This window comes from Chlorocebus sabaeus, chromosome 22 (assembly GCF_047675955.1).
Source record: "Chlorocebus sabaeus isolate Y175 chromosome 22, mChlSab1.0.hap1, whole genome shotgun sequence".
Classification (NCBI taxonomy): domain Eukaryota; kingdom Metazoa; phylum Chordata; class Mammalia; order Primates; family Cercopithecidae; genus Chlorocebus; species Chlorocebus sabaeus.
In genome coordinates this window covers 87,941,575-87,954,137 of record NC_132925.1, presented here as the reverse complement: position 1 = coordinate 87,954,137, position 12,563 = coordinate 87,941,575, and the positions used below count along the sequence as shown (strand labels likewise).

Sequence of the window (12,563 nt, the reverse complement as noted above, 5' to 3'; positions counted from 1 at the left end):
TTGAGAGGTGAAGCCAGCTAGGCTTCTGGGTCAGGTGGGGACTAGGAGAACTTTTCTGTCTAGCTAAAGGATTGTAAACACACCAATCAGCGCTCTGTGTCTAGCTAAAGGTTTGTAAATGCACCAATCAGCACTCTGTAAAAACACACAAATCAGCGCTCTGTGTCTAGCTAAAGATTTGTAAATGCATCAATCAGCACTCTGTAAAAATGGACCAATCAGCACTCTGTAAAATGGACCAATCAGCAGGATGTGGGCAGGGCCAAATATGGGAATAAAAGCTGGCCACCCGGAGCCAGCAGCAGCAACCCTCTTGGATCCCCTTCCATACTGTGGAAGTTTTGTTCTTTCACTCTTCACAGTAAATCCTGCTGCTGCTCACTCTTTGGGTCCACACTACCTTTATGAGCTGTAACACTCACTGTGAAGGTCTGTGGCTTCACTCCTGAAGTCAGTGAGACCATGAACCCACTGGGAGGAACAAACAACTCTGGACACATCACCTTTAAGAGCTGTAACACTCACTCCAAAGGTCTGCGGCTTCACTCCTGAAGTCAAGCAAGACCACAAACCCACTGGAAGGAAGAAACTCCGGACACATCTGAACATCTGAAGGAACAAACTCTAGACACACCATCTTTAAGAACTGTAACACTCACTGCAAGGGTCCGTGGCTTCATTCTTGAAGTCAGCGAGATCAAGAACCCACTGGAAGGAACCAGTTCCAGACACAACATCATACTTACTGGTGAAGTACTGAAAGCTTCCTCCCTAAGATCAGGAGCAAGACAAAAATGTCCACTCACCACTTGTATTCAACATTGTACTGGAGATTCCAGTCAGAGCACTTAGTCAAGAAAATTAATAAAGACATACAGATTAGGAGAGAAGAAGTAAAACTCACTATTTGCAGATTATATGATTCAAGGTTGCAGGATATAAAATCAATAACAAATAATGGTTGTATTTCTATATCAGCGATGAAAAAGCCAAAAATGAAATTAAGAAAACAATTTCATTTACAACAGCATCAAAAAAAGTACAATACTTGGGAATAAATTTTACACAAAAAGAGCAAAATTTGTACACTGAAAACTCCAAAACATTGTTGAAAGAAGTGTAAGAAGACCTAAACAAATTAAGACATCTATGTCTGTAGGTTAGAAGACTTGATATTGCTAAAATGACAATATTCCCCAAATTGATCTACATATTCAGCATAATTCCTATCAGAATTCAGCAGACTTCTTTTGCAGAAATTGACAAGCTGGTTCTAAAATTCATATGGAAACTCAAGAGACTCAGAATAGCCAAAGTAATCTTGAAAAAGATAAAGTGGGAGGACCCACGCCTCCTGATTTCAAAACTTACCACAAAGCAACAGTAATCAAACCAGTTTGGTACTGGCACAAAGACAGACATATAGGTCAGTGAAATAGAATTGAGAGTCTGAAAGAAACCCATATATCTATGGTCAATTTAATTTTGACAAGGGTGCCAAGCCCATTCAATGGGAAAACAATTGTCTTTTTGACAAATTATGCCAGAACAACTGGACATCCACAATCAAAGAATGAATTTGAACCTACCCTCACTCCATGCACAAAACTTAAAATGGATCAAAGATCTAAATGTAAGAGCTAAAGCTATAAAACTCCTAGAATTTTAAATCAGCCAGGTATGGTGGTTCACACCTATAATCCCAGCACTTTGGGAAGCTGAGATGGGAGAATCACTCGAGCCCAGGAGTTTGAGACCAGCCCAATCAACATAGTGAGATCCCATATCTAAATAAATACATATTTTTTAAAATAAAAGAACAAAAAATGAAAATAATAAATAGCCAGGCATGGTGGCATGTGCCTGTAGTCCCAGCTACTCAGGAGGCTGAGGTGGGAGGATCACTTGAGCCCAAGAAGGTCAAGGCTGCAGTGAGCCAAAGTTGTGCCACTGCACTCCAGCCTGGACAACAGAGTGACACCCTATCTCAAAAAAAGAAAAAGAAAGAAAGAAAATCTTTTTCTCTTAGTGTTCAAATTTGTCACCATTAATATTTCCTTGTACTTATTTAAATTTCCCTGTGGCTATCTCACCTTTTTCATTCCACTTCGTTCTCTTTCTTGATTACCCAAGTTGGTGAACTGTGTATCTTTAAAACTAGTCTTGTCAGAACACTCTTTTAAATTTATTTTCCACTACCCATCTTTGTTTTCTATGTCATTAATTTAAGTTTTGATCTTTATTTGACTGCTTTCTGGATTCGTCTGGTGTATCTTTTTCTAGTTTCGCAAGGCATTGTGAGGCACTGAGTCAAGGGAAGACAGGAAGTGCTAAATCTCACCAGACACTGGAGAGCGATATGGGGATGCACTGTCATGGTCCTCCCTGCTTTGCCATGCCGCTGATAATGACAAGGGACTGTGGATGGACTTCACATGAGGAGAGCCCTGCTATGGAATGGCACTCAAGTGCTCTATTTTTCCACCCTCAGCTCTGACACATCTCTGACAGTAGGCAAGTAGACAGGTGGTACTGAGGAGACAGGTCATTTCTCTTACTGTCTCCTGTCTCTGAAGAGAAGGAGGAAGTAAAAGCTGAAGAACAACAGGAATGAAGTCAGTGGCAAGACCAACCAGTGCCACTGACCAGGCCCGAGGTTTAAAGATTAACCCCCCTACTCTAACCACATGTGCTCTCAATCTATCAAAACTCTTTCACGTGGACCCCTTAGAGTTGAAAGCCCTTAAAAGGGTCAGAAACTCTTTCTTCGGGGAGCTTGGTTCTTGAGACACAAGTCTGCCAAGATCCCGGCCAAATAAACCTCTTCCTTCTTTAAACCAGTGTCTGAGGGGTTTTGTCTGCAGCTCATCCTGCTACAGTGCAAGTTCCCTTGGAGTTTATTTCTGACAGAGACCCATCTCTGTGGCAGATGCACCAATCCCTATGTCACAATGCAATTGTGAATTCAGAGCTCTCTCCTCACTCATGTTACTCATGCCAGACCTTGGGAAGCAGAGAAATCAGGGCTAATGAACCATCTAAAGACAGGCCATGAGGGTTCGATTTTGTGTAAGAGACGGCCAGATCTATTAGGTGGACCAGGGGTGGGTGGGTATCTCCCTGGGCTTTACAGGACTTGAGAAAAGAGAGGATGTTAAAGTAGTAATTGTCTTTGTATAGAGCTATAGAGAGAAACAGTCTTAACTCATTTATGTATTTCCCATTTAATTCTGATGACAGACCAAAGGCAATTTAATTTTAATTATAATTGAGGATGTTGAAGAAAGCATTGAATGGAAGACAGTGCAGAAGAAAAAACAGCATAAAGTCAAGGTGAGAAGAATTCCATGTAGTTAAGAGAAATCCAGAACATTTATATCTACATCATGAGGTGTGGGACTTTGCCTCTTATGGATCCAGAGTCTAATTAGGAGTCAACTCAATGTTGGCTCATTTGTCCTCCATCCCCTTCTCAGCCTGGGCTGTCTGGATCTGGGCGTGACTGAGACATTGAGAGTGATTGGAAAGAATGAAAACCATCAAGAAATGCATGAGGCTGAGAGGTGAGAATGTGAGAACTTGGAATTAAAGAGTAGACTGTTCAAAATATGGAAAGACTTGGAGTAGAACATGTGGTCAGGGTATTGAAAATCTACCATCTACCACAGTATTGAAAAATGGTCGTGGCAGACAGAAATCAGCCTGTAGTGGTTTGGGGCTGGAATTAGCAGAGAATTACCAGCCAGAAGGTTATGAGGCCTTTCCAAACCCAGTGTGACTAACAAGGTCCTGCACATCGCTAATGCACCCTTCTAGTTATTAATGGTTTTTTCCTTGATCCATGCACTGCAGAGATAGTCTGGAGAAGGACTCTGTGACTCTAAGATTGAGATGATGTGTCCACAGTGGCAGAGGAAGGTCACCATCAGGTCCGCTGGCTCCTAGTCAGTGTCCTGCTAACTCCCCTGAACTCTGAGGAAGGGCTGTGTGTTGAGAGAGAAAATCCAGGCTCCTTCCAGGAAGATCCTAGAAGTTAGTGGCAGGAAGTTTTCTGAGTGATCTCTCTTGTCTCTGCCTAGGCAAAACTTAGAATAACAAAAGCAGCTGTAAAGATCCAGGCCTGGTGGCGGGGCACCCTGGTGCGCAGGACACTGCTGCATGCAGCCCTCAGGGCCTGGATAATTCAGTCCTGGTGGCGGATGACGCTGTCCAGGGTGCTGGAGAAGAAACGGCAAGCAGCTCTGATCGCCTATGCAACCAGAGAGAGGGCAGTGATCAAGCTCCAGTCTTTGGTCCGTATGTGGCGCATCCACTGGAGATACTGCCAGGTGCTCAACGCCATCTACGTCATCCAGGGCCACTGGCAATGCCACAATTGCCAGACCTGCGCTCTCCTCCGGGGCCACTGTGTGGTCACAGCCACTCACCTGCAGTTCCACATTGAGATCATCAACTCCTAAGGGCTGGCAAGAAGGGCACTGTGTCTACTGTCCCTATTAAAGGTCTAACCTGGTCTGGTGTGTCTCACGGGCTCCCCCAGCTAATGGGATTCTTGAGACTTGGACCTTGCTGCTTCCTCTTCCCCCTGGGAAAGAATTTCAGTGAGGCTTGCCCCATGTGTCCATGGACCCTGTTTTGGACTGACAATGGCCATAGGAAGCCCCAGTCTATCCTGATATATGACAGAGCCAGAAGTCCCAGTTCCCATTCCCAACCTTATTTTCTTCTCACTGGGGGATCTGGGAGGCAATTGGGCTCCATCTTCCTGAAGATTCTGGGCACCGCTGCACATATGGATGGACTACTGGGCTCTGCTATGTCAACCGAGAATCAAGGTCGGCTGGGGTCTGGGATGCCTCAGTTTCCTCTTTGACAAGCACCTAGATGGAATGGCAATATTTGGCTGATTCTCCCGGGAGCAATGCAGTGCAGCCCCAGGTGAAGGATAAGAGGCTGGTCTTAGTGGTAGGTGGGGCTGGGGGCTGAGGCTAGGCATGCTAATGATTAGGTGGCGACCCTAAGGACTAGTGGAAAACAGAAGTTTACAGAATCTCATCTCTTCTCTATAATTTCCTCACTAGTTCTCCTCTCCCCAAGGGCCATGTGACAAACAGGGATCCCTCTGATATTACCCCTACCCCTCCTTTATCTCAATTATTGGTGATTTTATCATTGGTCAAGATGACGCTACAATCTCCTCCATTCTAACCTCAAATAAACCTTTTCTGCTCTTCTCCTCAGCACTCACTCCCACAGTCATACCAAAACAGTGTTATTCTATGGAACTTCTGTGATGATGGAAATCTCTCTCTATGCTGGCCAACATAGTAGCCACTAGGCACATATGGTTGTGGTGCACCTGAAATGTGCCTAGTGCAACTGAGGAGTTGAATTTTTTATTTTATTGAATTTAAATTTAAATAATCATTGGACAGTGATGCTCTAGACCTCATCATCACCAATAATTGTACTATTGTTTAAATTGCTTTTTCTAATTTTCCATTCTTTGATTATTCTCATCTTTCAGTTCACCTTTTCAATAAGCCCAATATTTCTTCAGATATGATAAGGTCTTCCTTTTTTTACAGACACCACCACTGACATGCTGTTGCATGTTTCCTTACCTAGTGCAGATTCCGTGGTTAATTATCGTCTCTCCCCTGCACTACCTCACTCCCTTGGCCCACTCTCATTCTGCAAACGTGTATGAGATGAAGCCAACCATCTCCCTGTTCCATGCCTACAGAATAAGGGAACATGGCTGGGACAAAACCAACAATCATGAGGCATGGTCTTCATGTATGTTCATGATCACATATCTCAACTGGACTAATTTCCCAATACATTTCCCTAGTATGTTAGCATTTATATTTTCTGAGTTGAATAATTTACACCACCTCCTCTCCAAATGTTTGTTATTTCGGTTGGAATAAATGGTGTCAGAAATGAAACCTGAAAAAGAACACTATTGGAAGGGATTGGCAATTCTTAGAAGTGGTGTTCAGGACCCACTTGAGCCCTTTGAGCTCTCTGCTTCCAAGGTTTGCCTTTTCTTCCCTGGTAAGTCTTCTCTCAGGCTGAGCCTCCCTCTTTGTAGTATTATTTGATATTATTTGGGATCTGATTTGGATCATGCAGCCTTAATAAAGGACCATACATCTCTCCTTGGATGATAAAAAGACTTTTTGCCTTTTCTGGTGAGTTCTTTCTTGTATAAAGCTGTGTGTCTTTCTGAGTTGAGTACTCTTGGTTTCTACAGAATTTACATTCAGCCTGTGAGGCATGTCTTTTCTGGTTTGTGGAACTCATTTAATATTTTGATCCACATGCATAGGTTACAATTTTTGAAAACACTCTTTTCTTCTTTTGAGGCAGAGTCTCACTCTGTCACCTAGACTGGAATGCAGTGGCGCGATCTTGCCTCACTGCAAGCTCCACCTCCCAGGTTCACGCCATTCTCCTGCCTCAGCCTCCCGAGTTGCTGGGACTACAGGCGCCCACCACCACGCCCGGCCAATTTTTTGTATTTTTAGTAGAGACGGGGTTTCACCACGTTAGCCAGGATGGTCTCGATCTCCTGATCTCGTGATCTGCCCGCCTCGGCCTCCCGAAGTGCTGGGACTACAGGCGTGAGCCACTGCACCCGGCCGCAAACACTCTTATACTGGTTTCTTTTGATTTGATTTGACTCTTTTCTCTTGTTTCTGAAAATCTTCTGAAAGCAAAAACAAACATTCTGGATGGTGAGTGCAGGATGGCTAATTAAAAGCCACTAGGGCAGTCACCACCATCTAAAGCACCAGCCTAAACTCCTGAAGTTCCCTAATAGGATTTATAGAATTTTCTTTGCTCTTGAGAGATTAATAAGAAACAGAGTGGAATTCTAAAACATTAAGGCATACCAGGTTTTCTGGGACTCCAGCTGGCTGCATACTACAGCCCACTCTTGTGAACATTTAAAAATTGATGAGCAAAACTATTTATTTTTATTTATACTTTTTATTTTTGAGACAGTTTTGCTCTGTCACCCAGGCTGGAGTGCTGTGGCACCATCTCAGCTCACTGCAACCTCTGCCTCTTGGGCTCAAGTGATCCTCCCCCGTCAACCTCCCAAGCAGCTGGGACTACAGGCAAGTGCCACCGCACTCGGCTAATTTTTGTATTTTTGTAGAGATGGGGTTTCACCATGTTGGCCAAGCTGCTCTCGAACTCCTGGCCTCAAGTGATCCTCCTGCCTCAGCCTCCCAAAGTGCTAGAATTACAGGCAGGAGCCACCACACCTGGCACCTGATGAGCAAAATTAAATCAGGAAAAATTCAGAACTGAAATGATCAATATTCTAAAAACCTGCAATCGTAAAGTTAACATGTAGAGTCTTCTAAGTTCTCGGTCTGTTTTATTCTACCTACTTTGAATCTGCTGACTTTTCTAGTGGTGTTGAGATAAAACCTACTCCTTATAGCATTCTGGCCAAGATTTTTTTTTAAGCCTTAAAGGACTTTCAAATTAATGGCTTTACAAATTATAACAGCTTTATAGTAACCAAAACTTAGACACCTTTTAGAACTATAAATTTAGGGCCGGGCTTGGTGGGTCATGCCTGTAATCCCAGCACTTTGAGAGGCCAAGGTGGGCAGATCACCTGAGGTCAGGAGTTTGAGACCAGCCTGGCCAACATGGCAATACCCTGTCTCTACTAAAAATACAAAAATTAGCCGGGAGTGGTAGCAGGCGCCTGTAATCCCAGCTACTTGGGAGGCTGAAACAGGAGAATCACTTGAACCCAGGAGGTGGAGGTTGCAGTGAGCCAAGATCACACCACTGCACTCCAGCCTGGGCAACAGAGTAAGACTCCATAAAAAACAAACAAACAAACAAACAAACAAACCTATGAATTTAGGTTTGCCTGACTAATAATTGCATATGGCAATGGAATGCTTAATTGAAAAATTAGTAAGCTGAGGGAAAAGGTACTAGATAAATATTCATAAAAGTTAGGCTCTCACATCAAATGGGTCAAAATCTTGAGTTCACAGCCATGCTGTGGCATCTCTGTCCAGCATATAAGGCATAAGGCATCTCTGTCCAGCATGCCACAGAGAGGCCAAAGAGAAAAAGCTGGAAAAAAATTGCTAAAGTCTTTCCCCTCCTGCATACGCTAATCAGGAAACCAGACCAGCCATCAAAAGATAGATTTGTTACTAGTTCAAGACTACTTGGAGATTTTGTTTTCCTTATACAATTCAGCCAGTCTTAGCTAAAATGTAAACATGGAAAATTTAACCCTAAACTTTGAAGTTTAAAAAGGACAAAAAGAAGTTAGGGGCAAAAGAAGCTTTTAAAGATCAATCTGCCATGGAAACTGCTTTCCCCAAAATTTTAGTTCACTGGCTTCATTAGAATACCTATAGGGAAAACAAAGTTAAGCCATATGAGTAGGTTCCTATTTTGTCCGAAATGTAATTTAGATCCAACTGTCTTTTATAAACCAGTGAGCTTGCGTTACTGTCTCGTGAAAAAAATTCTAAAATGAAAGATGTAGATCTCTCTCTCTCTCTCTCTCTTTCTCTCTCTCTCTCCCCTCTGTGTGTGTGTGTGTGTGTGTGTGTATTTGGATGTGTTTATGTAAGTATACATGTATTGTATGTTATGTCAACATGGTAAAATCTGACATAGTCAAAAATCCCTTAAATTTGTTTTATTTAGATTGAATAAGGCAAACAGGAGTGTATATAAACTATATAGGAATTAACCCACATGCTTTTTAGTTCCCGTGACTTAAGTAAATATTTAATAAATAAGCTAATTTTAAAATTATTTGTAAAATTTTTAAATGTGTTCAAAATTGTCAGTATACATTTTTGCCTGGGTTTATTGGTCAGTTATATATTTGTCTCTCAAAGATGTTTAAGGTGTCAGAGTTTGACACAAAAATTACAGAACCATAAACTCAGCCCAAAACAGAATTATCTTTGTTCGTGTAATTTTTTATCAGTAAAACCAATTTAATATTATTGGTTTAGTGAAAATAGCTGTATCTTCTGAATTACCAGCAAAATATCCATATATTTAACTTTAAGTTTCCTACTTAGGTGAATGCTTCATATTCACAGGCTATAAAAATGGTTAACAAGAAAATAATTTGAGATAATGACTAGTTTGTCTAATATTCCATTTCTCATAAGTAATACAGGCAAGCACTAAAAATAAATAAATAATGCAAATATAAGCTAGATAAATGCATATAAATGAACTTTTTATGTAATTTGACATCTTAAAGTTATGTTAAATAATAGATACCCACTAAACATTTGGGTTACTTGCAAATAAGACTAGAAAATACTAAACAAATTGCTGAACATAAATATGAGTTTGTTTTTGGCTTCTTAAATTTTATAGAAAGCCTAAATATATTTTAGCCTCTTAATATACATTTTTAAACTATGGGGAAACATGTTTCTAAAAATTATAAAATGGTTCTCATTTATAAAACACTGATACGTGACAGACAATTCAAAATTTCTTGTTTCTAAGGTTTTCACTACAATTTAAGGTTACTAAGAATTAAAAATTCTAATTGATGTATAATTGACATGTAAAATGTATCAAAAAAGTAAGATATGTTTTTGATCAGAAAAATATATAAGAAAAACATTAAAGTATGTTCTTTATTTTAAAATAATTCACCTAATTTTGAAGCTATTTAAAGGTTATTTGAAAATATGAAACAAGATAGAAAGGAAGCAGTGAAGAAAGTTATGGATATGATGATGTAGTTTTGGTAACAAAGGTTAAAAAGAAATGATAATACCTTTGTATAAAAATCTTGTGTGATGTGTTTTTGTCCTAAAGTAAAATCATCAATCATTTAAGAAAGAGGAAGTATAGGCTAGGCAAGGTGTCTCACGCCTGTAATCCCAGGACTTTGGGAGGTCAAGGTAGGTGGATCACTTGAGGTCAGGAATTTGAGACTAACCTGGCCAGCATGGCAAAACCCCATCTCTACTAAAAATATGAAAAATTATCTTGGCATGGTGGGCACTTGTAATCCCAGCTACTCAGAAGGCTGAGGCAGGATAATCGCTTGAACCCAGGAGGCAGAGGTACAGTGAGCCAAGATCATGCCACTACACTCCACTCCACCCTGGGTAACAGAACAAGACTCCAAAAAAAGAAAAAGAAAAGAAAAGAGAAGGAAAAAGAAAAGAAAAGAGGACATATAGAACGGAGCAGACAGTTCAAGTATGTCATCAGTGGTCTCAGTAAGTCATAAAAAGCTTAATGAAAGAGAATTTATTAACAGAATTTTGTGTGTAATTGACTATAATTAGAAGGGAATTATTTATGTCCTTCTAAAGGTTAAGCTTCAATATTAAAAGTACACTAACACAAAACTAAAAAATATGGTTCCCAATGTTACAATAGCAAGGTTTTCTTAAAGTATTAACTTGCTCTTAGTAAAATTGCAAGAAAGACCCTAGGCTGTATTGCAGAAATGTGACTTTGGCTCACTGCTGCCTCAAACTCCTGGACTCAAGTGATCCTCCCATCTCAGCCTCCCAAGTAACGGGGACTACAGGCACATGCCCCGACACCCAGTTAATTTTCTTATTTTTTGTAGGGATGGGCTCTCACCATGTTGCCCAGGCTGGTCTCAAACTCTTGGGCTCAAGCAGTCCTCCCACTTCAGCTTCTCAAAATTCTTGGATTATCAGCATGAGGCACTGGACCTGGCCTGACATTTTCCTTTTTAATACTGAAATGTGTCTTTAACAGTCATCTCCTAAACTACAGTTTCTATTACTTCCTGATATGTGGTTAAATTCCCTACTTTCAAGTTGGAAATGCTGTACACCATTTTTACATACAAAATGGTAATTTCATTTATTGAGGTAAAATTTTTCTTTTTGAAGCTTCTCAAATTTATATCTCAGAAGTTCAATTTTTGCTGTTCTTCAATGCACAGGGTTTACAGGTCATACACCATCGCCTTTCAGTCTCCTCCCCCTGAAAAGGTATATCTTTTTGCTTGGATGGGGTGATAACTCTCTTCTTCAATCTTTTTACCAACTCCTATGACTTTTTCCTCCAGTTCTAACTCTATTGATATGGCCTGATGCTGAAATATTTATCTTGAAGGTCTAGAAAAGCAATGTTTTCCTTGAGTATAGCTTCATTCTCTACTTTTGTCTTTTCTCAATGTGTCTGAATTTTTCTATGTAACCAGGACACTTCTCATACTGTTGCTAAGAGCCATGTATTTTCCTGCTCAAGGTACTAGTTTCCTTGTTTATATTCCCCTATAATAGTGTAAACTCATAACCCTGAACACCCTCTTCCTATGTCTGATTAATTTTATCAGGTTTTATCAGGTTGATTTCTAGACTCTCTAAATGGGCTTCCTGGAAAGAAAAGCAATTACCAAGAGATGTGAAGGACCTCTTAAAGGAGAACTACAAACCACTGATCAATGAAATAAAAGAGCACACAAACAAATGGAAGAACATTCCATACTCATGGAGAGGAAAAATCAATATTGTGAAAATGGCCATACTGCTCAAGGTAATTTATAGATTCAATACCATTCTCATGAAGCTACCAATGACTTTCTTCACAGAATTGGAAAAAACTACTTCAAAGTTCATATGGAACCAAAAAAAGCCCACATAGCCATGACAATCCTAAACAAAAAGAGCAAAGCTGGAGGCATCATACTACCTGATTTTAAACTACACTACAAGGCTCCTGTAACCAAAATAGCATGCTACTGGTACAAAAACAGATACATAGACCAATGGAACAGAACAGAGGCCTCAGAAATCACACCGCACATCTACAACTATCTGATCTTTGACAAACCTGACAAAAACAAGAAATGGGGAAAGGATTACCTATTTAATAAATGGTGCTGGGAAAACTGGCTAGCCATATGTAGAAAGCTGAAACTGGATCCCTTCCTTACACCTTATACAAACATTAACTCAAGATGGATTAAAGATTTAAATGTTAGACCTAAAGCCATAAAAACCCTAGAAGAAAACCTAGGCAATACCATTCAGGACATAGGCATGGGCAAGGACTTCATGACTAAAACACCAAAAGCAATGGCAACAGAAGTCAAAATAGACAAATAGGATCTAATTAAACTAAAGAGCTTCTGCATGGCAAAAGAAACTACCATCAGAGTGGATGGGCAATCTACAGAATGGGAGAAAATGTTTCCAATCTACCCATCTGACAAACGGCTAATATCCAGAATCTACAAAGAACTTAAACAAATTTACAAGAAAAAAAACAAACAACCCCATCAAAAAGTGGGCAAAGGATATGAACAGACACGTCTCAAAAGAAGACATTTATGCAGCCAACAGACATACGAAAAAATGCTCATCATCACTGGTCATCAGAGAAATGCAAATCAAACCACAATGAGATGCCATCTCACAACAGGTGGAATGGCGATCATTAAAAAGTCAGGAAACAACAGATGCTGGAGAGGATATGGAGAAATAGGAATGCTTTTACACTGTTGGTGGGAGTGTAAATTAGTTCAACCATTGTGG

General features: G+C 40.4%; 1 protein-coding gene across 1 annotated transcript; it reads left to right on the top strand.

The window, feature by feature from the left end:
* Positions 1-2,999: 2,999 nt before the first annotated feature.
* Positions 3,000-4,514, top strand: IQCF2 (IQ motif containing F2). Its single transcript, XM_007984422.3, has 3 exons — positions 3,000-3,069; positions 3,241-3,333; positions 4,080-4,514. The coding sequence occupies exons 1-3, from the start codon at positions 3,052-3,054 to the stop codon at positions 4,458-4,460; spliced, it is 492 nt and encodes a 163-aa protein (XP_007982613.1). The 5' UTR covers positions 3,000-3,051; the 3' UTR covers positions 4,461-4,514.
* The last annotated feature ends 8,049 nt before the right edge of the window (positions 4,515-12,563 follow it).